We start from the raw sequence: 27,157 nt of genomic DNA on the forward strand, positions 1-27,157 counted from the left end.
ATTGTTTCCTCATTGCTCATTTCACCCCATGGCAATCATGAAGTGTTTTTTACCTCAGGATTTTTTTCTTTTATGGACACTGAGAGCATCTGCACCAAAGACAAATTCCTTGTGTGTCCAATCACACTTGGCCAATAAGTTATTCTATTCTATTCTCCATTTATATTAATATTGATTGTTTCCTCATTGCTCATTTCACCCCTAGGACAATCATTAAGTGTTTTTTTACCAAAGACAAATTCCTTGTGTGTCCAATCACACTTGACCAATAAATTCTATTCTATTCTTCATTTATATTAATATTGATTTTTTTCCTTATTATATCACCCTTATGACAATCATTGTTTTTTACCTCACAATTCTTTTCTTTTGTGTACACAGAGAGCATCTGCACCAAAGACAAGTTCCTTGTGTGTCCAATCACACTTGGCCAATAAGTTATTCTATTCTATTCTATTCTATTCTATACACCATTTATATTAATATTGATTGTTTCCTCATTGCTTATTTCACCCCTGTGGCAATCATGAAGTGTTTTTTTTTACCTCACGATTCTTGACGAACTTTTCTTTTATGGACACTGAGAGCATCTTCACCAAAGACAAATTCCTTGTTTGTCCAATCACACTTGGCCAATAAGTTGTTCTATTCTATTGTATTCTATTCCATTCTATTCTATACACCATTTCCTCATTGCTTATTTCACCCCTAGGACAATCATTAAGTGTTTTTTTATGTAGCTGAGAGGAATGTTCACCAAAGACAAATCCCTTGTTTGTCCAATCACACTTGGCCAATAAGTTATTCTATTCTATTCTATTCTATTCTATATTATATTGTATTCTATGACTATAACAATCATGAAGTGTTTTTTACCTCAGGATTCTTGACACGCCTCCCCGGGCTTTGCCACCGACCCGCCTCGCTCCGCTTGGCAGCCGGAAAACTTGGCGGAGGAGCGGCCGGCGAAAGTCCGTCGGCGGAGCCAAGGAAGCGGCCCCGCCTCGCCCAGGTGAGCCCCGCCTCGCCCGCCGCCGCCTCGCCCGCACAGCAGCAGCAGCGGCAACGGCGGGGCGTCCAGCCATGGCGAAGGCGGCGGGGCCGGACGACGACTACAACTTCGTCTTCAAAGGCGAGGAAGGGGGGCGCTGGGGGTGGGTGGAGGGCGCGTTCCGCTGCAGGAGGTTCTGGGGCGGGAAGGCGGCGGCAAAGTTGCTGGGAGGGGGGCGCGGAGGAAAGGCTCCTCAAGCGCCCCAGACTCGGGCCCCCCTGAGGTGGGATCCCCTGGACGCCCCCGCAGGAGTTCAGCCTCCCTGCCAGGCCGAAGAGCCCCCTGCGTTTGCGGCCGCACCTGTCGCGCTTCCCCCGCCCCATAGGTTCTGTGGCCCGGGAGGCTCGCCAGGAAATCGCCGTTCCTGCGACCTTCTCCTGGTCAGGAGCGAACCTGGACGGTGGAACCTTTTGAATTGTCCGAGCCATTCGTCCCTTCTCCCCCCAAAGCTCCCCCAATAAAGGGGGTGGAAAAAGCTGGACGTGTGTGTGTGTGTGTGTGTGTGGTCAGGGCAGGCCGAACCGTTTGTTTGCTTGTTTGTTTATTCATTTGTCCAATACACAAATACATACGAAGAATGATAGACATGTGATAATATAAAAGAGGGTGAAAGTGAACTTAGAGGAGAGGATATATGAAAGGAAGAGAATATATAAGATAGGTGAAAGAAAGGAAAGACAATTGGACAGGGGACGAAAGGCACACAGGGGCACTTATGGACGCCCCTTACTGGCCTCTTAGGAACCTGGAGAGGTCAATCTGGAGAGTCTAAGGGTCAAGTGTTGGGGGTTAGGGGTTGACACAATTGAGTCCGGTAATGAGTTCCACGCTTTGATAACTCGATTGTTGAAATCATATTTTTTACAGTCAAGTTTGGTGCACTTTGTATTAAGTTTCAATCTGTTGCGTGCTCTTGTGTTGTTGCGGTTGAAGCTGAAGTAGTCATTGACTGGTAGGACATTGCAGCATATGATCTTGTGGGCAATACTCAAATCGTGTTTTAGGCGCCGTAGACTCAGGGCGGCTCACAAAAGGTTCCGGGGGGCCCCAAACCTTCACCTGCGCCTCTAAAGTACTAGTAGTATTCTTTATTGGCCGAGTGTGATCGGACACACAAGGGATTTGTCTTTGGTGCAGAAACTCTCTGTGTACATCAAAGAGAATGATACATTTGTCAAGAATCCTGAGGTAAAAAACACTTCATGATTGTCATAGGGGTGAAATAAGCAATGATGATCAATACAGTATTAATATAAAATGGTGAATAGAATAGAATAGAATAGAATAGAATTCTTTATTGGCCAAGGGTGATTGGACACACAAGGGATTTGTCTTTGGTGCAGAAACTCTGGCTGTACATCAAAGAAACTGATACATTTGTCAAGAATCCTGAGGTAAAAAACACTTCATGATTGCCCCAGGGGTGAAATAAGCAATGATGATCAATACAGTATTAATATAAAATGGTGAATAGAATAGAATAGAATAGAATTCTTTATTGGCCAAGGGTGATTGGACACACAAGGGATTTGTCTTTGGTGCAGAAACTCTGGCTGTACATCAAAGAAACTGATACATTTGTCAAGAATCCTGAGGTAAAAAACACTTCATGATTGCCCCAGGGGTGAAATAAGCAATGATGATCAATACAGTATTAATATAAAATGGTGAATAGAATAGAATAGAATAGAATAGAATTCTTTATTGGCCAAGGGTGATTGGACACACAAGGGATTTGTCTTTGGTGCAGAAACTCTGGCTGTACATCAAAGAAACTGATACATTTGTCAAGAATCCTGAGGTAAAAAACACTTCATGATTGCCAGAGGGGTGAAATAAGCAAATCCAACGTCTGTGAAATCAAACTGTCCACTTAGGAAGCAACGCTGATTGACCGTCAATTTCATTTTGTGGTCAGCACATTCAACTTTGTACAGAACAAAGGATTCCATGAGAATATTTCATTTGTTCAGATCTAGGGTGGGTTCTTTGAGGGTTCCCTTTATTTTTTTTTTGAGCAGTGTATAAGACAGGGTCTTATTTTGGGGGGAAACGCAGTAGTTTTTCTCTATTTCATTAACTGGCCTACACCGATCGCGTGGAATGTGCTATTAAATGCAGAATATACCAGCTATATGATAGAAGCCTCGGCCTTATTGCATTATTTATTTATTTTTGTTTATTTTTGTTTTCTCAAGTACGTATTGGTGGCCTACAAAGATGTAGTATCCCTTCCCCCTAGGCTTATAAAAAAATTATGCATGGTATGTCTGTATGTATGATTGGTTTCTTAAATTGGGGTTTCTTTTTAAAATTAACTTAAATATTAGATTTGTTGATATTGTTTTATTACTGTTGTTAGCCGCCCCGAGTCTGCGGAGAGGGGCGGCATACAAATTTGATTAATAAATAAATAAATAAATGTACATGATACTAGTAAGAGAGAAACATGAGGACAGGGGATGGAAGGCACGCTGGTGCACTTATGCACGCCCCTTGCTGACCTCTGAGGAATCGGGAGAGGTCAACAGTGGACAGTTGAAGGCAGAGGTCTCCAAGCCTTTTGTCCCCTGTCCAATTGTCTTTCCTTTCTCTCACTTATCATATATATTTTCTTCCTTTCATATATATCCTCTCCTCTAAGTTCACTTTTACCCTTATATATATATATTACTACATGTCTATTTTTCTTCCTATGTATTTGTGTATTGGACAAATGAATGAATAAATAAAATAAATAAAAACTCCCAGAAGAACAAGTCTTAAAGTTGCTTAGTTTGGGGACCCCTGGTCTAAGGGGAAAAGTTTTGGCCGTTAGGGGATGATACTACAAAGTCCTGGGAGTGAGTTCCATGCCTAAAAAACTCGGTTACTAAAGTTGTATTTCCTGCAGTTGTGTTTAAGAGCGGTTTACTTTGAGTTTGTATCTGTTGTGTACTCGAGTTAAAAAAGGAGATGTGGATATTGGTGTGTAAACCACAGCCACCCAGTTGTGATTGTGTCCAAGGGTGTAACCAGGGCAAAGGAGAGAGAAACAAGCCGGGCCCGAATTAGACAACTCCAGGAGTCACAAAGTCCCCCTGCTGCTTCCTGGTGTGAAGGGGAACGAGTCATATTCCCATCATGAAAACAGAGACCAGCTGGAGACATTGAGTTTTCACAACTAGGGTTGTGGCCCACGGACCTGACTGCTTAGATAGAAACCTAGAAGATTGACGGCAGAAAAAGACCTCATGGTCCATCTCGTCTGCCCTTATACTCTTTCCTGTATTTTATCTTACGATGGATCTATGTTTATCCCAGGCAGGTTTCAATTCAGTGACTGTGGATTTATCTACCACGTCTGCTGGAAGTTTGTTCCAAGCATCTACTCCTCTTTCAGTCAAATCATATTTTCTCACATTACTTCTGATCTTTCCCCCCAACTGACCTCAGATTGTGGCCCCTCGTTCTTGGGTTCACTTTCCTATTAAAAACACTTAAACCCTCCTGGACCTTATTTAACCCTTTGACATATTTAAATGTTTCGATCGTGTCCCCCCTTTTCCTTCTGTCCTCCAGACTCTACAGATGGAGTCCATGAAGTCTTTCCTGGTCAGTTTTATGCTTAAGACCTTCCACCGTTCTTGTAGCCCGTCTTTGGACCCCTTCAATTTGATCCATCTCTTTTTGTAGGTGAACTGGACACAGTATTATTCCAAATGGGGTCTCACCACCAGCGCTCGATACAGCGAGATCACAATCTCCCTCTTCCTGCTTGTGATACCTCTAGCTGTGCAGCCAAGCACCCTACTCGCTTTCCCTACCGCCTGACCGCACTGTTCACCCGTTTTGAGACTGTCAGGAATCACTCACCCTAAATCCTTCTCTCCTGAAGTTTTTGCTAACACAGAACTGCCAATGCAAGACTCAGATGGAGGATTCCTTTTCCCCAAGTGCATCATTTGACATTTGGAAACATTCAACTGCAGTTTCCATTGCTTTGACCGCTTATCTAGTAAAGCTAAATCCTTTGCCATATTACAGACCCCTCCAGGAATATCAATCCTATTGCCCACTTTAGAGTCATGGGCAAATAGGCAAACCTTCCCTACCAAACCTTCCCCTATGTCACTCACAAAGATGTTTTTTTTTTAATATATAATTTTTATTGATTTTTATAGGTTTACAAAAAACAAACATATAACAGTGCACAGTGCTTGTGCCCATCACCAAACAACACACACACCCCGTCACCCCCACCAGCCCTACAGGAGGATTCAAAGAGGTTTAACTTGTTTATCTATCTATTAATCCTTGGCTCTATCTTGAGCAAATTCTACTAAAAGAGTGATTGTAGTTTATTTTTCGTATTTACATCACAGATTTTACTTAACATATAATCTTTTACCTTGTTCCATCGCACCATCAGCTTCTCTAATTTATTCTCATCAAAATTATTTAATCTTATTTCCATAATTTCAAAATATATGTGATCTACCATATACCAATACCAATTTTGTACTGTCCATTTTGTAGAATCTTTCCATCCTAAAACTATCACCGCTTGAGCACTTTCCAATGCTGCAGTTTTAATTTCCTTAAATTCTCCTAATTCCCTATATTTAATTAAAATTGCTGCTTCTTTTATAATAATCCAATTAATGTTTAACATTTTATTAATTTCATTCTGGACTACCTTCCAGAATTTCTGTATTTCTGCACACTCCCAGATCATATGCATAAATATTCCTTTTTTCTGGCACCCATGCCAACATATGCCCTTCTCTTTCCCCTGGAAGTGTGCAATTTGTGCAGGTGTCACTCACAAAGATGTTAAAAAGAATAGGACCCAGAACAGATACCCTAAGCGGAAAGGTGTATATTAATATAATCATACAAACTGTGTGTCGAAGAGGGGCTTTCGTCCACTTCAATCTGGATAAATTTTCCTCTAATCTGGCTGTTCGTTTAACGGTTTCCTCCGTTGTCTTCTGTGTTTTTGGCTCAAGGCAATTTAGCTCTCGGACAGGAAGTCTCGGACTAAAATTGCAGTGCCAAGCAGGGTGTAGTGAAAGTGTGACATTTCAGGGGGGGGGGGATTTCTCTTTTGTATATTGGCCAACTTCCTGCAGCTGGTTTGTTATGCTTTTATTGACAAATGGGGCCTTATAGAAAGACAATTAGAAACCTAGAAGATTGACGGCAGAGAAAGAGCTCCTGGTCCATCTCGTCTGCCCTTCTACTCTTTCCTGTGTTTTATCTTAGGATGGATCTGTGTTTATCCCAGGCATGGAAGTTTGTTCCAAGCATCTACTCCTCTTTCAGTGAAATCATATTTTCTCATGTTAGAAAAATAGAAGACTGACGGCAGAAAAAGACCTCCTGGTCCATCTCGTCTGCCCTTCTACTCTTTCCTGTATTTTATCTCAGGATGGATCTGTGTTTATCCCAGGCATGGAAGTTTGTTCCAAGCATCTACCACTCTTTCAGTGAAATAATATTTTCTCATGTTATAAACATAGAAGACTGACGGCAGGAAAAGACCTCCTGGTCCATCTCGTTTGCCCTTATACTATTTCCTGTATTTTATCTCAGGATGGATCTATGTTTATCCCAGGCATGGAAGTTTGTTCCAAGCATCTACTCCTCTTTCAGTGAAATAATATTTTCTCTTGTTAGAAACATACAAGACTGACGGCAGAAAAAGACCTCCTGGTCCATCTCGTCTGCCCTTCTACTATTTCCTGTATTTTATCTTAGGATGGATCTATGTTTATCCCAGGCATGGAAGTTTGTTCCAAGCATCTACTCCTCTTTCAGTGAGATAATATTTTCTCATGTTATAAACATAGAAGACTGACGGCAGAAAAAGACCTCCTGGTCCATCTTGTCTGCCCTTCTACTATTTCCTGTATTTTATCTTAGGATGGATCTATGTTTATCCCAGGCATGGAAGTTTGTTCCAAGCATCTACTCCTCTTTCAGTGAGATAATATTTTCTCATGTTAGAAACATAGAAGATTGACGGCAGAAAAAGACCTCCTGGTCCATCTCGTCTGCCCTTCTACTCTTTCCTGTGTTTTATCTTAGGATGGATCTGTGTTTATCCCAGGCATGGAAGTTTGTTCCAAGCATCTACTACTCTTTCAGTGAAATCATATTTTCTCATGTTAGAAAAATAGAAGACTGACGGCAGAAAAAGACCTCCTGGTCCATCTCGTCTGCCCTTATACTATTTCCTGTGTTTTATCTTAGGATGGATCTGTGTTTATCCCAGGCATCGAAGTTTGTTCCAAGCATCTACTACTCTTTCAGTGAAATAATATTTTCTCATGTTAGAAACATAGAAGACTGACGGCAGAAAAAGACCTCCTGGTCCATCTCGTCTGCCCTTTTACTATTTCCTGTATTTTATCTCAGGATGGATCTATGTTTATCCCAGGCATCGAAGTTTGTTCCAAGCATCTACTACTCTTTCAGTGAAATAATATTTTCTCATGTTAGAAACATAGAAGGCTGACGGCAGAAAAAGACCTCATGGTCCACCTCGTCTGCCCTTATACTATTTCCTGTGTTTTATCTTAGGATGGATCTGTGTTTATCCCAGGCAGGTTTACATTCAGTTGCTGTGGATTGACCAACCACGTCTGCTGGAAGTTTGTTCCAAGCGTCTACTACTCTTTCGGTCAAATAATATTTTCTCATGGGGCCGAAATCAGACCTTAGGGCCAGGAAGATGTTACACCTGGCTGGCCCACAGGAGCCCGGAGGTCCCAGTTTGGAGAAGCCCCCACCTGCCCCTTCAGCAGGCGGGAAGGGAGTCCGAAGGCTGCCTGCTCCCCCCTCCCCTTCCACGGAGGCTGGGCGGTGAAGGGGCAAGCAAACAGAGGAGCCAAGCCCCAGGGAGGGGCCCCGGAGCAGGTTCCTCCAGGTAGTACCTGCTCCCTTCAGGCCGCCTGGGGTGCGGCTACCGACCCAGCCCAGGGTTCACCTTGGTTGGAAGGAATCCAGTTCCGGAAAGCCCTGCGATGGGGGTGGGGGTTATTTATTTATTTATTTATATTGATTGATTTTGTCCAATACACAATGAGGGTTTTAGTGGGTATATATCTATATACACGTAATAAAATACATAATGAAGGTTATAGAGGAGATATAGTAAAATATATCTAAGAAAGAATAGAAAAGAAGGTATAGGAATAGAACATATCAATGAAAGAATAGAAGAAGAGATAGAGGAATAGATCAAGGAAAGAATAGAAGAAGAGATAGAGGAATAGAACAGATCAATGAAAGAATAGAAGAAGAGATAGAGGAATAGAACATATCAATGAAAGAATAGAAGAAGAGATAGAGGAATAGATCAATGAAAGAATAGAAGAAGAGATAGAGGAATAGATCAATGAAAGAATAGAAGAAGAGATAGAGGAATAGAACATATCAATGAAAGAATAGAAGAAGAGATAGAGGAATAGATCAATGAAAGAATAGAAGAAGAGATAGAGGAATAGAACATATCAATGAAAGAATAGAAGAAGAGATAGAGGAATAGAACATATCAATGAAAGAATAGAAGAAGAGATAGAGGAATAGATCAAGGAAAGAATAGAAGAAGAGATAGAGGAATAGAACAGATCAATGAAAGAATAGAAGAAGAGATAGAGGAATAGAACATATCAATGAAAGAATAGAAGAAGAGATAGAGGAATAGATCAATGAAAGAATAGAAGAAGAGATAGAGGAATAGAACATATCAATGAAAGAATAGAAGAAGAGATAGAGGAATAGATCAATGAAAGAATAGAAGAAGAGATAGAGGAATAGAACATATCAATGAAAGAATAGAAGAAGAGATAGAGGAATAGATCAATGAAAGAATAGAAGAAGAGATAGAGGAATAGATCAATGAAAGAATAGAAGAAGAGATAGAGGAATAGATCAATGAAAGAATAGAAGAAGAGATAGAGGAATAGAACATATCAATGAAAGAATAGAAGAAGAGATAGAGGAATAGAACATATCAATGAAAGAATAGAAGAAGAGATAGAGGAATAGATCAATGAAAGAATAGAAGAAGAGATAGAGGAATAGAACATATCAATGAAAGAATAGAAGAAGAGATAGAGGAATAGATCAATGAAAGAATAGAAGAAGAGATAGAGGAATAGATCAATGAAAGAATAGAAGAAGAGATAGAGGAATAGATCAATGAAAGAATAGAAGAAGAGATAGAGGAATAGAACATATCAATGAAAGAATAGAAGAAGAGATAGAGGAATAGAACATATCAATGAAAGAATAGAAGAAGAGATAGAGGAATAGATCAATGAAAGAATAGAAGAAGAGATAGAGGAATAGAACATATCAATGAAAGAATAGAAGAAGAGATAGAGGAATAGATCAATGAAAGAATAGAAGAAGAGATAGAGGAATAGATCAATGAAAGAATAGAAGAAGAGATAGAGGAATAGATCAATGAAAGAATAGAAGAAGAGATAGAGGAATAGAACATATCAATGAAAGAATAGAAGAAGAGATAGAGGAATAGAACATATCAATGAAAGAATAGAAGAAGAGATAGAGGAATAGATCAATGAAAGAATAGAAGAAGAGATAGAGGAATAGAACATATCAATGAAAGAATAGAAGAAGAGATAGAGGAATAGATCAATGAAAGAATAGAAGAAGAGATAGAGGAATAGATCAATGAAAGAATAGAAGAAGAGATAGAGGAATAGATCAATGAAAGAATAGAAGAAGAGATAGAGGAATAGAACATATCAATGAAAGAATAGAAGAAGAGATAGAGGAATAGAACATATCAATGAAAGAATAGAAGAAGAGATAGAGGAATAGATCAATGAAAGAATAGAAGAAGAGATAGAGGAATAGAAGAAAGGTAGAGGAGATATAGGAGAGACAATAGGACAGGGGACGGAAGGCACTCTAGGGCACTTGTACTCGCCCCTTACTGACCTCTTAGGAATCTGGAGAGGTCAACCGTGGATAATCTAAGGGTCAAGTGTTGGGGGTTTGAGGATGACACTACGGAGTCCGGTAATGAGTTCCACGCTTCGACAACTCGGTGACTGAAGTCGTATTTTTTACAGTCAAGTTTGGAGCGGTTAATATTAAGCTTGTATCTGTTGTGTGCTCTTGTGTTGTTGTGGTTGAAGCGGAAGTAGTCGCTGACAGGCAGGACGTTGCAGCCTATGGTCTTGTGGGCAATACTTAGATCTTGTTTAAGGCGTCTTAGTTCTAAGCTTTCTAGGCCCAGGGTTGAAAGTCCAGTCTCGTAGGATCTTCTGTCTCGAGTGGAGGAGTGAAGGGCTCTTCTGGTGAAGTATCTTTGGACATTTTCAAGGGTGTTAATGTCCGAGATGCGATATGGGTTCCAAACAGATGAGCTGTATTCGAGGATGGGTCTGGCAAAAGTTTTGTAAGCTCTGGTAAGTAGTGTGAGATTTCCAGAGCAGAAGCTACGTAGGATTAAGTTTACAACTCTTGAAGCCTTCTTGGCTATGTTGTTGCAGGGGGCTTTAGCCCTTAGATCTTTTGTTGTTAGTATCCCAAGGTCTTTAACCGAGTGGGGATTATCTGTGATCATTAGATTATTCAGTTCGGATTTGGAGTTCGGATTCTTCTTCCCAATGTGTAGGACAGAGCATTTGCTAGTTGAGATTTGGAGTTGACCAATCAGAAACAGCGTCAAGGTCTCTTGGGAGAGTAGTTGTGTTATCGGTGGTGTTGAAGAGTTTTATAATGGCCACCGCAGGCTGCCTAATCCAGGCCAAGACCCCCGAGAGCTTTGCCCCCTCCCTTGCTGGCCCTTCCCTGCCTTGGGTTACTCCCACCTACCTCCTACCGCTTCAAGGAGGGGGGAGTCCTTATTGACCACCCCCTAGGATTGGGGACGGAGAGGGTGACTGTCCTGTGGGGTTGCCTGCCCCTCCCTCTTTCTCTCCCCCACGCCCCATGTGTGTTTGTGTGTGTACACCTGAGTGTGAGAATGAGAGAGACTGGTTGATTCACCTGTTCCAGCAAGGTGGAGTTCCTGCCTGGGGGCCTATTATTCATTTATTTTATTCATTTTTTGTAATGCCGGCCTTTCTCCTTAGACTCAGGGCGGCTTGCAACATGTCGGCAATAGCACTTTTAAAAAACTGAGCCAGCCCCTTGCCCCCACCCTCCACACAATCCTGGTCCTCATTTGGCCTACCTGGGAAGGGTGGAGAATAGAATAGAATGGAATAGAATTATTTATTGGGCCAAGTGTGATTGGACACACGAGGAATTTGTCTTTGGTGCAGATGCTATCAGTGGACATAAAAGAAAAAGAGACATTTGCCTAGAATAGAATAGAATAGAATAGAATAGAATAGAATAGAATGGAATGGAATGGAATGGAGTCTGGAGGACAGAAGGAAAAGGGGGGACACGATCGGAACATTTAAATAGGTTAAAGGGTTAAATAAGGTCCAGGAGGGAAGTGTTTTTAATAGGAAAGTGAACCCAAGAGCAAGGGGACACAATCTGAAGTTAGTTGGGGGAAAGATCAAAGGCAACGTGAGAAAATATGATTTGACTGAAAGAGCAGTAGATGCTTGGAACAAACTTCCAGCAGACGTGGTAGATAAATCCACAGTAACTGAATTTAAACATGCCTGAGATAAACATATATCCATCCTAAGATAAAATACAGGAAATAGTATAAGGGCAGACGAGATGGACCAGGAGGTCTTTTTCTGCTGTCAATCTTCTATGTTTCTATGGAATAGAATAGAATTCTTTATTGGGCCAAGTGTGACTGGACACACAAGGAATTTGTCTTGGGTGCAGAAGCTCTCAGTGGACATAAAATAAAATATACATTTGAATAGAATAGAATAGAATTCTTTATTGGCCAAGTGTGATTGGACACACAAGGAATTTGTCTTGGGTGCAGATGCTCTCAGTGGACATAAAAGAAAAGAGACATTGGTCAAGAATAGAATGGAATGGAATGGAATGAAATATAATAGAATTCATTATTGGGCCAAGTGTGATTGGACACACGAGGAATTTGTCTTTGGTGCAGATGTTCTCAGTGGACATAAAAGAAAAGAGACATTGGTCAAGAATAGAATGTAATGGAATATAATAGAATTCATTATTGGGCCAAGTGTGATTGGACACACGAGGAATTTGTCTTTGGTGCAGATGTTCTCAGTGGACATAAAAGAAAAGAGACATTGGTCAAGAATAGAATAGGATGGAATGGAATGAAATATAATAGAATTCATTATTGGGCCAAGTGTGATTGGACACACGAGGAATTTGTCTTTGGTGCAGATGTTCTCAGTGGACATAAAAGAAAAGAGACATTGGTCAAGAATAGAATAGGATGGAATGGAATGGAATGGAATATAATATAATTCTTTATTGGCCAAGTGTGATTGGACACACGAGGAATTTGTCTTTGGTGCAGATGTTCTCAGTGGACATAAAAGAAAAGAGACATTGGTCAAGAATAGAATAGGATGGAATGGAATGAAATATAATAGAATTCATTATTAGGTCAAGTGTGACTGGACACACGAGGAATTTGTCTTTGGTGCAGATGCTCTCAGTGGACATAAAAGAAAAAGAGACATTGGTCAAGAATCATGAGATACAACACTTAGTGATTGTCATAGGGGTCAAATAAGCAATCAATATTAATAAAAATCTTAAGGATACAAGCAACAAGTGACGGTCACATAGTCCTGAGTGGGAGGAAATAGGTGAACTAGTAGTAATAGTAGTGTAGACTTAGTAAATAGTTTGAAACTGTCGAGAGGATTATTTGTTTAGCAGAGTGAGGGCGTTCGGGGGGAAAAACTGTCCTTGTGTCCAGTTGTCTTGGTGTGCAGGGCTCTGCGGCGACGTTTTGAGGGTGGGAGTTGAAACACTTTGTGTCCAGGATGCGAGGGGTCAGTCGATATTTTCCCTGCCCTCTTTTTGACCCCTGCAGTATATGATGGATCAGGCCCCCCTCTCTCGGGGTCCAGAATGATCCAATCCATGAGACCCAGGAGGGCCCCCAGAGGCAGCGTGATTTCCAGGGCCTGTCCTTGGGCTGCCCCGACTGGTAGCGCCCTTCACCGGGTTACGGCCGGCTGCATTTGACCTTCCTGCCACAATTAAGTTGCAAAACCTTTAGGGCGTGAAATCGCCACTGCAAAATGAGAACTTTTCTGCCGTGTTTCTTGGGGAGGGGGGGGGTTTGGAGAAAACCAGGGGGGGGGGAACTTTGCAATTTTATTTTTTTTTAATTATTTTATTTGTTTTGTCCAATACACAACAAATACACAATGAGGGTTACAGAGGATATAATCAAGTAGAATGCAATAAAGGGGGAACAGAGGAGAAAATAAATTATTATTTTCTTTATTTTTTTCCTCCAACATAGAGTAAAAACAACATAAACAGTTAAAAAAAAAACAACCCCACCAATCTCGAATACAAAACCCATCTCAAATGCAAACTAATTAATGCAAGAAGTTTAGTTAACAAGATGCCTGAATTCCTACTACAGGGACACTTTCGGCAATATTTTTGTCTGCAAAAATATTTCATTGCCTAAAATAATAATAAACAATATTTCTTTGTTACGTTAAACATTCAGAGAGAGAGAAAATCCTAACGATACTCTTCTTTGCTAAATTAATTAAAATTAACTACGCATGAGACGTGTTATAAAATCTATTCCCTCGTGTTCCCTTTTTCTACCTGTAATAAAAGATAAAACATCTTAAATCAATACCTAATTTAACCCTTTCATCACTTTGTTAACTCCTTATCCATCGCTGCCACCAGCCCTTGTTTCGTCATCTGGGTCGTTAGCAAATTAAAATTAAATCATCACGTGTTCCTTTAAAAGGAATTAAGAATATTATTTCTCAATTATTTTTAGTTTCCAGCCATTCGTAAAACTTTCGCCAGATCTTATAATAATCACACTTCTTTATTTTTAAGTTTTAAAGTAAAGTGGCACCTCTACTGAGGAACTTCATTAGTTCCGTGAACAGGTTCTTAAGTAGAAAAGTTTGTAAGAAGAAGCAATTTTTCCCATAGGAATCAACAGAAAAGCAAATAAGGCATTCGACTGGGGAAACCACAGGGAGGGTGGAGGCCCTGTTTCCTCCCATGGGTTTCCGAGAGAGGCCCCACGGAGGCTTCTCACCGCCTTTTCCGGCCCTGTTTCCTCCTAGAGAGGCCCCATGGAGGCTTCCCCTGCCTTTTCCATCCCTGTTTCCTGTCAGGAGATTCCTAGAGAGGCCCCACGGAGGCTTCTCCCTGCCTTTTCCGGCCCTGTTTCCTCCCAGGAGTTTCCTAGAGAGGCCCCACGGAGGCTTCTCCCTGCCTTTTCCGGCCCTGTTTCCTCCCAGGAGATTCCTAGAGAGGCCCCATGGAGGCTTCTCCCTGCCTTTTCCGGCCCTGTTTCCTCCCAGGAGATTCCTAGAGAGGCCCCACGGAGGCTTCTCCCTGCCTTTTCCGGCCCTGTTTCCTCCCAGGAGATTCCTAGAGAGGCCTTTTCCGGTTACAGTTTCGGAGGCTGGGGTTTGTAAGTGGAAAATGGTTCTTGAGAAGAGGCAAAAAAAAAAAATCTTGAACACCCGGTTCTTATCTAGAAAAGTTCGTAAGTAGAGGCGTATTCTTAGGTAGAGGTGCCACTGTAAGCTTATTCGTTTCAACACAATCTAAAATCTTACGTAACGTTTCTCGTTCATCTGGAATTTTACTCAGCTTCCAATTTCGTGCGCATGCTATTCTAGCTGCTGCCTCTGAGCAGGGCTCCTGGTTGGCCCTCCGGGACTCCCTCCTTTCCCACACAAGGTGCAGATCCAGCCGGTGGAGCAATGGGGTGGGATCCCGGTCCCCCATTTGCTCCGCCTGATGCTCCCAAGGGGGCCTGAGAAGGGCGGGACTCCGATTCAGTTGCGGGAGGCTGTAGAAGGGCCGGCAACTTTGGCCGTCCTGCTTCCGCAAAGAGAGGGAGAAGCTTTTGTTCCCGCTAATGAGCAAGCGCGGTGCAGGGCCTGGGGCTGTTCCGATTTCAGTGCCCCCTCCCCAGTTGCTACAAGTGAAACCTTGAGAGGCTGCAGAATAACTTGAAACTTGACTAACAACAATCATGAACAATATACAATAAAATCCAATACTAAAAGCAAATTAAAACCCCTTAATATGTTCAGGAATGGGCAGCGAACCTAACCCTAACCCTAACCCCACTCGGTTAAAGACCTTGGGATACTAATAACAAAAGATTTAAGGGCCAAAGCCCACTGCAACAACATCGCCAAGAAGGCCTCAAGAGTTGTAAACCTAATCCTACGTAGCTTCTGCTCTGGAAATCTCACACTACTCACCAGAGCTTACAAAAACCTTTGCCAGACCCATCCTCGAATACAGCTCATCTGTTTGGAACCCATATCGCATCTCAGACATCAACACCCTTGAAAATGTCCAGAGATGCTTCACCAGAAGAGCCCTTCACTCCTCCACTCGAGACAGAAGACCCTTACGAGACTAGACTTTCAATCCTGGGCCTAGAAAGTTTAGAACTAAGACGCCTTAAACAAGATCTAAGTATTGCCCACAAGATCCTATGCTGCAACGTCCTACTTCAGCTTCAACCACAACAACACAAGAGCACACAACAGATTTAAACTTAATATGAACCGCTCCAAACTTGACTGTAAAAAATATGACTTCAGTCACCGAGTTGTCGAAGCGTGGAACTCATCACCGGACTCTGTAGTGTCATCCCCAAACCCCCAACACTTGACCCTTGGATTATCTACAGTTGACCTCTCCAGATTCCTAAGAGGTCAGTAAGGGGCGATTACAAGTGCCCTAGAGTGCCTTCCGTCCCCTGTTCTATTGCTCTCCTATATCTCCTCTACCTTTCTTCTATTCCTCTATCTCTTCTTCTATTCTTTCATAGATACGTTCTATTCCTCTATCTTCTCTTCTCTTCTTTCTTAGATATATTTTCCTATGAGTATCTCCTCTACAACCTTCATCCTGTATTTTACTATGTGTATATAGATATATACCCACTAAAACCCTCATTGTGAATTGGACAAAATGAATAAATAAAATAAATAAATATCTCCTCTACCTTTCTTCTATTTCTATATCTCTTCTTCTATTCTTTCATTGATATGTTCTATTCCTCTATCTTCTCTTCTCTTCTTTCTTAGATATATTTTACTATGAGTCTCTCCTCTATAACCTTCATCATGTATTTTACTATGTGTATATAGATATATACCCACTAAAACCCTCATTGTGAATTGGACAAAATAAATAAATAAATATAAATAAATAAATAAATATTTGAGTGGTGTGTGTGTGTAACAAAGGCAACAAAGACACACTCTCCCAAATGCCTCCCCCAGGGTTAACTGGACCTCGGTTTACTCAACCCCACTTCCCGAGTGCAATTCAGGAACCACAGGCTGACCACATCCACTGGATCTACACGCCCTTAGCTAACGTGTGGTTAGGCTCTTGCGCAATCTCAGCCCCAGCGTGGTGGGGGGGGAGAGTTTGCCTCGCTGGGCAAAGGGTCTTGGGAGGTCAGAACCCCATCTTCCTCTTTCCTGGGAAATGAATCATCTCCTCCGTTTACTCTCTCACTGTCCAAATCTCGAGCGGTCATCCCCTCAGCTCAGCCGTTCCCCGGGTTTGACCGCGGTGCAAATCACAGCTGGCCAAATTGGGAGGAACGGGTTGGTTTGGTTGAGCTCAGTCCAGAGGTGGGGCTGCTAAGGTGGAACGGTGACCTGTGTTTGCCCCCGTGGCTCTGACTGCTAGCGGAGTCCGGCATAAGTCTGCTACAGCACCTGGGCAGGTAGTGAAATCGCACGTGGACACGCAGGTCCAGGCGCCGTAGCAGAATTATGCTGGACTCTGCTAGCATTCAAAGCCACGGGGGCGAGCCCACGTCACCGTTCCACGTTAGCAGCCCCCTCTGACTCAGCCGTGGCAGATTCTACTATCAATTTAATTTAATTTATTTGTTTATTTGTTTGTTTGTTTATCTATCTATCTATCTATCTATCTATCTATCTATCTTTTCTATCTATCTATCTATCTATCTATCTTTTCTATCTATCTATCTATCTATCTATCTATCTATCTATCTTTTCTATCTATCTATCTATCTATCTTTTCTATCTATCTATCTATCTATCTATCTTTTCTATCTATCTATCTATCTATCTTTTCTATCTATCTATCTATCTTTTCTATCTATCTATCTATCTATCTATCTTTTCTATCTATCTATCTATCTATCTATCTATCTACCTATCTTTTCTTTCTTTCTTTCTATCTATCTATCTATCTATCTATCTATCTATCTACCTATCTTTTCTATCTATCTATCTATCTATCTTTTCTATCTATCTATCTACCTATCTTTTCTTTCTTTCTATCTTTTCTTTCTATCTATCTATCTATCTATCTATCTTTTCTATCTATCTATCTATCTATCTATCTATCTATATCTATCTATATAACTATCTATCTATCTATCTATCTTTTCTATCTATCTATCTATCTATCTATCTATCTATCTATATCTATCTATATAACTATCTATCTATCTATCTATATCTATCTATCTATATCTATCTATCTATCTATCTATCTATATCTATCTGTCTATCTATCTTATCTATCTTATCTATCTATCTATATCTATCTATCTATCTATCTATCTATCTATCTATCTATCTAATGTAATCTATCTACCTATCTATCTTTTCTATCTATCTATCTATCTATCTATCTATCTATCTATCTCTATCTATCTATCTATCTATCTATCTATCTATCTATCTATCTATATAACTATCTATCTATATCTATCTATCTATCTATCTATCTATCTAATCTAATCTATCTATCTATCAATCTTTCTATCTATCTATCTATCTATCTATCTATCTATCTATCTATCTATCTATCTATCTATCTATCTATCTGCCTATTTATTGGATTTGTATGCCGCCCCTCTCCGCAGACTCGGGCTGGCTAACAACAATGATAAAAACAGCATGTAACAATCCAATCCAATACTAAAATAGCTAAAAAAAACCTTATTATAAAAACCAAACATACATACAGACATACCATGTGTAAATTGTAAAGGCCTAGGGGGGAAAGGGATATCTCAGTTCCCCCATGCCGGACGGCAGAGGTGGGTTTTAAGAAGTTTACGAAAGGTGAGGAGGGTGGGGGCAATTCTAATCTCTGGGGGGAGTTGGTTCCAAAGGGCCGGGGCCGCCACAGAGAAGGCTCTTCCCCTGGGTCCCGCCAAACGACATTGGGTTGTCGTTTTAGGTTGTCTGAAGTCAACTCCTGGGATCGGCTACCCCATGGGTAGGCGAAGTTGGCTCTTCTATGACTTGTGGACTTCAACTCCCAGAATTACTGAGCTAGCATGATGGGCTCAGGAATTCTGGGAGTCGAAGTCCACATGTCATAGAAGAGCCAGCTTGGCCTACCCCTGGGCTACCCCAATTGCTCAAGTCCCACGATTAAAAGAAGCGTTATGTTTGCAGAAATATATGACCAGGAAGGGAATACTTCGTAAGGACCTATGGAACGGTATAATTTCTTATGAATCCAGTGGCCTGTGAATCAAAAATGATTCATTATTGTTACGTTACAACCCCCAATTAAGTCAGAAATGTAAATTCAAACACACACGCTGTTGTAAAGTAAATCAGAGAGTCGGTGTATCAAAACAAAAGTATTGTGCGCACGCACTTTAAACAGCCGAAGTGCTCTCCCACAAACCACAAGTTTTGAATGCTGCGAAAAACAAAAAACAACACAGAGCAGATAAAGGCAGTTGTGAAGGCGTCACAGCCACCCCCCCTTCAAGAGTCCACAAAATGTACTTAATTGTGAAATATCCAAAAAAGTCTTTATAAATTGATTTGATTTGATTGATTGATTGGATTTGTATGCCGCCCCTCTCCGGAGACTCGGGGCGGCTAGCAGCAATAATAGAACAGTATACACAATAATCCAATAATCCTGAAATAGTCTAAATCAAACAACACTCGTCTCTCACCAAACGGATAATCTCCCATGCACACGCTCTCAGCAACGCTGGCAATTTATCCGCAGCCCCAATTGCCCCAGCCACAGGTGTTCTCCCTTATCTTCTCTAATGCCTGCGCAGTTGTTCCCTTCTCGTCATAAACCTGCACCTGCGAGCATCTATTAATCCATCTTCCTCTGAGTCTGATGATGATGACTCACTAATGGGGTCATTAGCTAATGGGCTGCCTGCATCTACCTCACCGTCCGATCCTGCCTCACTCCCAGAGTCTGCCCTTGACACAGAACCTTCACTGTCCGAAGCTGTGGGCAGTAAAACCGGCCTCTGAGAACTTGAGGATGCTCCCAAACCAACATCCGCAGTCCTCGGAGCAGGAGCCGGCCCAGAGCCAACCACAACAATTATGTAATTATTGTTTGGGCACTTTGTCGAAATAAAAGAAGAAGCATGGCTTAGTACGATGCCTGCGCGCGTCTCCGTGGATGGAGAAAGGCCCCTAAACAGCCTTGTCCTCTTCTTCCTCTCTCCAGTTGTCCTGATAGGAGAGTCCGGGGTGGGGAAGACCAACCTGCTCTCGCGCTTCACCCGCAACGAGTTCAACCACGACAGCCGCACCACGATCGGGGTGGAGTTCTCCACGCGCACCATCCTGGTGGGAGATGCCCTGGTGAAGGCCCAGATCTGGGACACGGCCGGGCTGGAGCGCTACCGGGCCATCACATCGGCGTAAGTAGAAGGCAGGTGGTGTCGGGCCGGGGAGGGCAGTGGGCTCTTGCGAGCGGGGAAGGCCTCCACCTGGTCAGAGGTCTCCTCCCTTTGCCTACTGGGCCCACCAGAAGTTGGGAAACAGGACGTTTCCGGCTTCCAGAGGGCCTCTGGGTGGTGGGGGAAGCTGCTTTCACCCTCCCCAGGCATTGAATTATGGGTGTGGGCACTCACGCATGCGCGATAGCGCACGCCCACGGTCCTTCGGCACCCCAGGAAAAAATGGTTCGCCATCACTGCCATAGAATCTGTAGGGTAGATTAATGAGTCATAGGAGAATCAACCTATGTTGAAAGTAGATTTTTATGGATTGTTTTTATGTACTAATTGGATTGATTTTATTATTGTCTCTTATATATGGCAAAGTTTTCCCTCTTCATAGAAACCTAGAAGACGGACGGCAGAAAAAGACCTCCTGGTCCATCTCGTCTGCCCTGATACTCTTTCCTGTGTTTTATCTTAAGTTGGAATCTATGTTTATCCCAGGCATGTTTAATATTCAGTTCCTGTGGATTGACCAACCACCTCTGCTGGAAGTTTGTTCCAAGCATCTACTACTCTTTCAGTAAAATCATATTTTCTCCCGTTGCTTCTGATCTTTCCCCCAACTAACTTCAGATTGTGCCCCCTTGTTCTTGGGTTCACTTTCCTATTAAAAACACTTCCCTCCTGGACCTTATTTAACCCTTTAACATATTTAAATGTTTCGATCATGTCCCCCCTTTTCCTTCTGTCCTCCAGACTCTACAGGTGGAGTCCATGAAGTCTTTCCTGATAAAGTTTGATGCTTAAGACCTTCCACCATTTTTGTAGCCCGTCTTTGGACCCCTTCAATTTTATCCATCTGTTTTTGTGGGTGAGGTCTCCAGAACTGGACCCAGTATTATTCCAAATGGGGTCTCACCAGCGCTCTATATAAGGGGATCACAACCTCCCTCTTCCTGCTTGTTATACCTCTAGCTATGCAGCCAAGCCTTCTACTCGCTTTCCCTACCGCCTGACCGCACTCTTCCCTCATTTGGAGACGGTCAGAAATCACTGCCCCTCAATCCTTTTAATTTTATCCATATCTCTTTTTGTAGGAGAGGTCTCCAGAACTGGACACAGTATTATTCCAAATGGGGTCTCACCAGCACTCTATACAGAACTGGACACTTCCTTTCCTGCTTAAAACCCCCTCCCCTCACTTTTCTCTCCGCAGATACTATCGCGGGGCAGTGGGCGCCCTCCTGGTGTTCGACATCACCAAGCACCAGACGTACGACGTGGTGGAGCGCTGGCTGAAGGAGCTCTACGACCACGCGGAGGCCACCATCGTGGTCATGCTGGTGGGCAACAAGACGGACCTGGCCCAGGCCCGGGAGGTGCCCACGGACGAGGCCAAGATGTACGCAGGTAGGAAGGGAGGGGACGGTGGGACTTCACCGGCTGCAGGTGGGTCAAGCACTGGGCTCAAAGCAGGGGGTGGCCCCTGGCTTTGACTCTGGATGGAAGCTTTGGATGGCCATCCCCATCAGCCCCGGCCGCTCAGACTGATGGGATCTGCAGTCCGAAACAGTTTGGAGGTAATTGGTGGACTTGGTTTCCAGCTAGAAGTTGCAACAGGAAGGAAGGGGCACATGCCAGTGATTTATTGACCCTGATTTAATGGTCTGAATGATTCCCCTTAAGAAGGGGAGACGTTGGAGAGGTTGGGGAGGATTTTAACAGGTTTCGTGGTTTTTGAGTGCTCTGGGAGGGGCGGCATACAAACCTAATAAATTATTATTATTATTATTATTATTATTAACATTATTAGTTTTAATATTTTAATATTAAAAGTCCACGGAAAGGGGCGGCATACAAATCTAATAAATAAATAAATAAATAATAATAATATTTTAATATTAATATTAATAATAATAAATATTAAAAATATTATTAATAATAATAAATATTAAAAATATTATTAATAATAAACATACTACTACTAATAATAATAGTAATAATAGTAATAATAATAATAAACATTTACAATGCCCTTTTAACAAAGCCCTATACAACTAGCAAAGACAGACAGTAGGCTATACAAACACCTAGCTAAAACACAACTAATAAATAATAATAATAATAATAATAATAATAAACATTTACAATGCCCTTTTAACAAGGGCATTGTTAAAAGGGCATTGTAAATGTTTATTATTATTATTATTATTATTATTATTATTATAGCAAGCCATATTATTATTATAGCAAGCCATATTATTATTATTATTTTTATAATACAAATCTAATTAATAATAATAATAATAAATAAGCCATATACAACTAGCAAACACAGACAGTAGGCTATACACACACTTAGCTAAAACACAACTAATAAATAAATAATAATAATAATAATAACAACGACAACAACAACAACCACACATTAAAATGGGCGTGTAGGAAGAAAACCAAACAGGTCCAAGGAAAAGAGCAGATGACCCTTTTTTAGAACAATGAGATGTGGGCTCTACAGCCGCATCCTCATTTATCTCTGAAGTCGACGTTTCTTCCCTTCGATGGCGGCTGTTCCTGGAAGAAGGAGCCGGTCGCCCTCTATGGGTCTCTCCGCAAACAGGAAAAGATATTTAATTTTCGGCAGCTTTTTCCCACCGTTTCTCGGTTAAACTCCCTGGCTTCTTATTGGCCATTGAAGGGGGGTCCCCCCCCCCTCTGTCTTCCTTGTTGCAGAGAACAATGGGCTTCTCTTCATGGAGACCTCGGCCTTGGACTCCACCAACGTGGAACTGGCATTCGAAACCATCTTGAGAGGTAGGGGGGGGGGGGGGTCTGGGGGGGGTCTGTGGCCGGTCCGCCTTGGGATGACCAGTCGAGAGTTTGCCTTCCGCTACGCAGGGGAAGCCTTTCTCATCTTATCTACTTGGCATCGGTATATACGTCTGTTGCTATCTTCCTTCCTTCCTTCCTTCCTTCCTTCCTTCCTTCCTTCCTTCCTTCCTTCCTTTCCTCTTCCTTCCGTCCTTCCTTCTCTTTCCTTCCTTCTTTCCTTCCATCCATTCTTCCATCCTTCCTCCTTCCTTCCTTCCTTTCCCTTCCTTCCTTCCTTCCTTTTCCTTCCTTCCTTCCTTTCCTTCCTTTCCTTCCTTCCTTCCTTCCTTTCCCTTCCTTCCTTCCTTCCTTCCTTTCCTTCCTTCCTTCCTTCCTTTCCCTTCCTTCTTTCCTTCCTTCCTTTTCCTTCCTTCCTTCCTATCTTCCTTCCTTTTCCTTCCTTTCCTTCCTTCCTTCCTTCCTTTCCTCTTCCTTCCGTCCTTCCTTCTCTTTCCTTCCTTCCTTCTTTCCTTCCATCCATTCTTCCTTCCTTCCTTCCTTTCCCTTCCTTCTTTCCTTCCATCCATCTTTCCATCCTTCCTCCTATCTTCCTTCCTTTTCCTTCCTTCCTTCCTTTCCTTCCTTCCTTCCTTTCCTCTTCCTTCCTTCCTTCCTTTCCCTTCCTTCCTTCCTTCCGTCCTTTCCTTTCCATCCTTCCTTCCTTCCTCCTCTTTCTTTCCTGCCTTCCTTCCTTCCCTCCCACCATTCCTTCCTTCCTTCCCTCCCACCATTCCTTCCTTCCTTCCTTCCTTCTCTTCCTTTCTTTCTTTCCTTCCCTCCCTCCCTCCTTCCTTCCTTCCCTCCCACCATTCCTTCCTTCCTTTCCTTCCTTCCTCCTCTTTCTTTCCTTCCTTCCTTCCTTCCCTCCCACCATTCCTTCCTTTCCTTCCTTCCTTCCTTCCTTCTCTTCCTTTCTTTCTTTCCTTCCCTCCTTCCTTCCTTCCTTCCTGTTGACTCAGCCTTCCATCCTTCCCAGGTGGGTCAAATGAGGACCCAGATGGTTGGGGGCAGGATGTTTACCCTCTGTAAACCCCTTAGAGGGGGCTGTAGAATCACTGGGAATCGGTATATAAGTCTACACGCTATTGCGGTTGTATTTATTATATGATATTTAAAAATTGACGGTGCCTCATCACTGCAGACGTAAAACACCACTTTTTTCCTTTTTTCCTGCTTCCAGACATTTTCAATAAGGTGCAGAAGCAGAGACAGAAAAGCCCCCTGGACAACAAAGTCTCCCTCTCTACCGAAAATTACAACACGGCCGCGGCCGCGGCGGACGGCGAGGGCAAGAAGTCCTGCTGCGTCAACCTCTGAGGGAGCCCACGGGCGGGAGCCCCCAGCCGGGTCCCTGCACTGCCTTGAGCCAAGAGGACAGTTAAATCCTGGTTTGTCCAACGAGCTACTGGCTGGGTTCACATTAAGCCGCGATAGGCCGAAAGCCTGTTGCGCTGCCGTTTAGCGATAGAGGGACTTCGGAATCTCTTGATCTCTTTGCCTACCTCAAGTTCGGGCGTTGGGTCTTGTGTTGGAGCAAGATAGGAAATCGTTTCTGATTCGGGATTGGATCCAGATTCGCCCACACGTAGAAGCCCAGAGGCCAATTCGAAGTCCAGGTGTCCGGCTCCACCTGTGAAACAAATACAGTGGCCCCTCTACCTACGAACGCTTCTACTTAACGGACTTTTCTAGATAAGAACTGGGTGTTCAAGATTTTTTGGCCTCTTCTCAAGAATCATTTTCCACTTACAAACACGAGCCTCCAAAATTGTAACCGTAAAAGCCAGGGAGAAGCCTCCGTGGGGCCTCCCTAGGAATCTCCTGGGAGGAAACAGGGCCAGGAAAGGCAGGGAGAACCATCCATGGGGCCTCTCTAGGAATCTCCTTGGAGGAGACAGGGCCGGAAAAGGCAGGGGGAAGCCTCTGTGGGGCCTCTCTAGGAATCTCCTGGGAGGAAACAGGGCCGGAAAAGGTGAGGAGAAGCCTCCGTGGGGCCTCTCTAGGAATCTCCTGGGAGGAAACAGGGCCAGAAAAGGCAGGGAGAAGCCTCTGTGGGGCCTCTCTAGGAATCCTCTGGGAGGAAACAGGGCCGGAAAAGGCAGGGAGAAGCCTCCGTGGGGCCTCTCTAGGAATCTCCTGGGAGGAAACAGGGCCTCCACCCTCCCCGTGGTTTCCCCAGTCGAACGCCTTATTTGCTTTTACATTGATTCCTATGGGGGGAAAATGGCTTCTTCTTACAAACCTTTCTACTTAAGACCCTGGTCACGGAATGAACTAAGTCCGTAAGTAGAGGTTTCACTGGGAGTTTGTTCCAAGCATCTACTACTCTTTCAGTAGAAGAATATTGTCTCACGTGGCTTCTGATCTTTCCCCCAGATGGTGCTTTAAAGTGTTTTCTGACCTGGGTTGGTGGGAGAGCTCTTTCCAGGGTTGCCCTGCACAACCTGACTCCATTGTAGGCAACACCCACACCCACACACATACACACAATCTGGCTCGCTTGGCTACTCCATGCTGGAGCAGGAAACATACACACACCCTTTCTGGCCCTCGGCTCTCCACAGCCATTTCCTTCTCACCAGACTTCATGGACTCCATCTGTAGAGTCTGGAGGACAGAAGGGAAAAGGGGGGACACGATGGAAACATTTAAATATGGGTTTAAAGGGTTAAATAAGGTTCAGGAAGGAAGTGTTTTCAATAGGAAAGTGAACCCAAGAACAAGGGGACACAATCTGAGGTTAATTGGGGGAAAGATTAGTAATGTGAGAAAATGTGATTTGATTGAAAGAGTAGTAGATGCTTGGAACAAACTCCCAGCAGATGTGGTTGGTTCAATCCACAGGAACTGAATTGAAACATGCCTGGGATAAACATAGATCCATCCTAAGATAAAACACAGGAAATAGTATAAGGGCAGACGAGATGGACCAGGGGGTCTTTTTCTGCCGTCAATTTTCTAGGTTTCTATGAATGAGGGAGAAAGGGAGGGAGGAAGGAAGGAAGGAAAGAAAGAAAGAAAGAGGGAAGGAAGGAAGAATCCACAGTCACTGAATTTAAACATGCCTGGGATACACATCCATCCATCCTAAGATAAAACACAGGAAATAGTACAAGGGCAGACTAGATGGACCAGGAGGTCTTTTTCTGCTGTCAATCTTCTAGGTTTCTATGAATGAGGAAGAAAGGGAGGGAGGAAGGAAGGAAGGAAGAGAAGGAGGGAAGGAAGGAAGAGAAAGAAGGAAGGAAGGAAGAATCCACAGTCACTGAATGTAAACACGCCTGGGATAAACATAGATCCATCCTAAGATAAAACACAGGAAATAGTATAAGGGCAGACTAGATGGACCAGGAGGTCTTTTTTGGCCGTCAATCTTCTAGGTTTCTATGTTGCCCTGCAGGGAAATTTCCATGCTATATGTTGAATCCAAATGAAAGACAGAATTTATTCTTCTGGAAGCAATAAAGGAATTCTCTTTGGTCTTCTAGGTGGACGTAGAACCTGTAAATTAGCAAACGGTGTGCTGGAGAGAAGCACTGGTCATTTATGAAGCACGACTCCTAGAAAGTGGCGAGGGTTGGTGGGTCAGCCCCTCTGGGGAGCTGGCAAGAGAGAACCTGACCGAGACACAGGCAAACCATGGGTGCTGCCGGTCCTATTTACACGTGGCCACCAAGCTACTCCCCAGGGTTACAAGCCGCAGTAGCTGAGTTCAAAGGAAATACTAAACAATGTTGTGTTAGCTGCTTTGCGTCACACAGATCACAGGCAGGTAGTTAAGGGCAGAGCGTGGATCAAGGAAAACGGGAGTTGTGGCTTACTACACAGCACACCTGCACCAAATTGTGGTTAGGTTTCACCACAATTGGTTCGAGAGAATGGTGCCTTATTGTGCATGTACAGCGATACCTCGTCTCACGAACTTAATTGGTTCCGGGACGAGGTTTATAAGGTGAAAAGTTTGTAAGACGAAACAATGTTTCCCATAGGAATCCGTGGAAAAGCGATGAACGTGTGAAAGCCCAAAACTCACCCCTTTTGCCAGCCGAAGCCCCCGTTTTTGCGCTGCTGGGATTCCCCTGAGGCTCCCCTCCATGGGAAACCCCACCTCCGGACTTCCATTGCCAGCAAAGCACCCGTTTTTGCGATGCTGGGATTCCCCTGCAGCATCACAAAAACACGGAAGTCCGGAAGTGGTGTTTCCCATGGAGGGGAGCCTCGGGGGAATCCCAGCAGCGCAAAACCGGGCGCTTCGCTGGCAACTGAAGTCCGGAGGCGGGGGGGCATCCCAGTGGCCGTGGCTTGGGTTTGTAAGGTGAAAATAGTTTGGAAGAAGAGGCAAAAAAAATATTAAACCCCAGGTTTGTATCTCGAAAAGTTTGTATGATGAAGGGGTT

The 27,157-nt window shown here is 43.1% G+C and overlaps 1 protein-coding gene across 2 annotated transcripts; it reads left to right on the top strand.

Moving 5' to 3' along the window:
• Positions 1-1,003: 1,003 nt before the first annotated feature.
• RAB25 (RAB25, member RAS oncogene family) lies at positions 1,004-26,247 on the top strand. 2 transcript variants are annotated; one of them, XM_070730257.1, is made up of 5 exons: positions 1,004-1,132; positions 19,670-19,865; positions 21,106-21,299; positions 22,623-22,703; positions 23,941-26,247. In XM_070730257.1, the coding sequence occupies exons 1-5, from the start codon at positions 1,084-1,086 to the stop codon at positions 24,075-24,077; spliced, it is 657 nt and encodes a 218-aa protein (XP_070586358.1). In that variant the 5' UTR covers positions 1,004-1,083; the 3' UTR covers positions 24,078-26,247. The 2 variants fall into 2 exon arrangements, with proteins under 2 accessions (XP_070586358.1, XP_070586359.1); XM_070730258.1 differs by lacking the exon at positions 1,004-1,132 and adding an exon at positions 19,417-19,544 and having other exon boundaries at positions 23,941-25,946.
• Positions 26,248-27,157: the final 910 nt, after the last annotated feature.

Source organism: Erythrolamprus reginae, assembly GCF_031021105.1.
Source record: "Erythrolamprus reginae isolate rEryReg1 chromosome 13 unlocalized genomic scaffold, rEryReg1.hap1 SUPER_13_unloc_5, whole genome shotgun sequence".
NCBI lineage: Eukaryota > Metazoa > Chordata > Lepidosauria > Squamata > Dipsadidae > Erythrolamprus > Erythrolamprus reginae.

Coding starts and splice junctions, on each gene's coding strand:
- RAB25 (XM_070730258.1), top strand. CDS start 19,478: ATGCTCCCAAACCAACATCCGCAGTCCTCGGAGCAGGAGCCGGCCCAG. Junction 19,545..19,669: donor GAGCCAACCACAACAATTAT/GTAATTATTGTT, acceptor TCCTCTCTCCAG/TTGTCCTGATAGGAGAGTCC. Junction 21,300..22,622: donor CGAGGCCAAGATGTACGCAG/GTAGGAAGGGAG, acceptor TCCTTGTTGCAG/AGAACAATGGGCTTCTCTTC.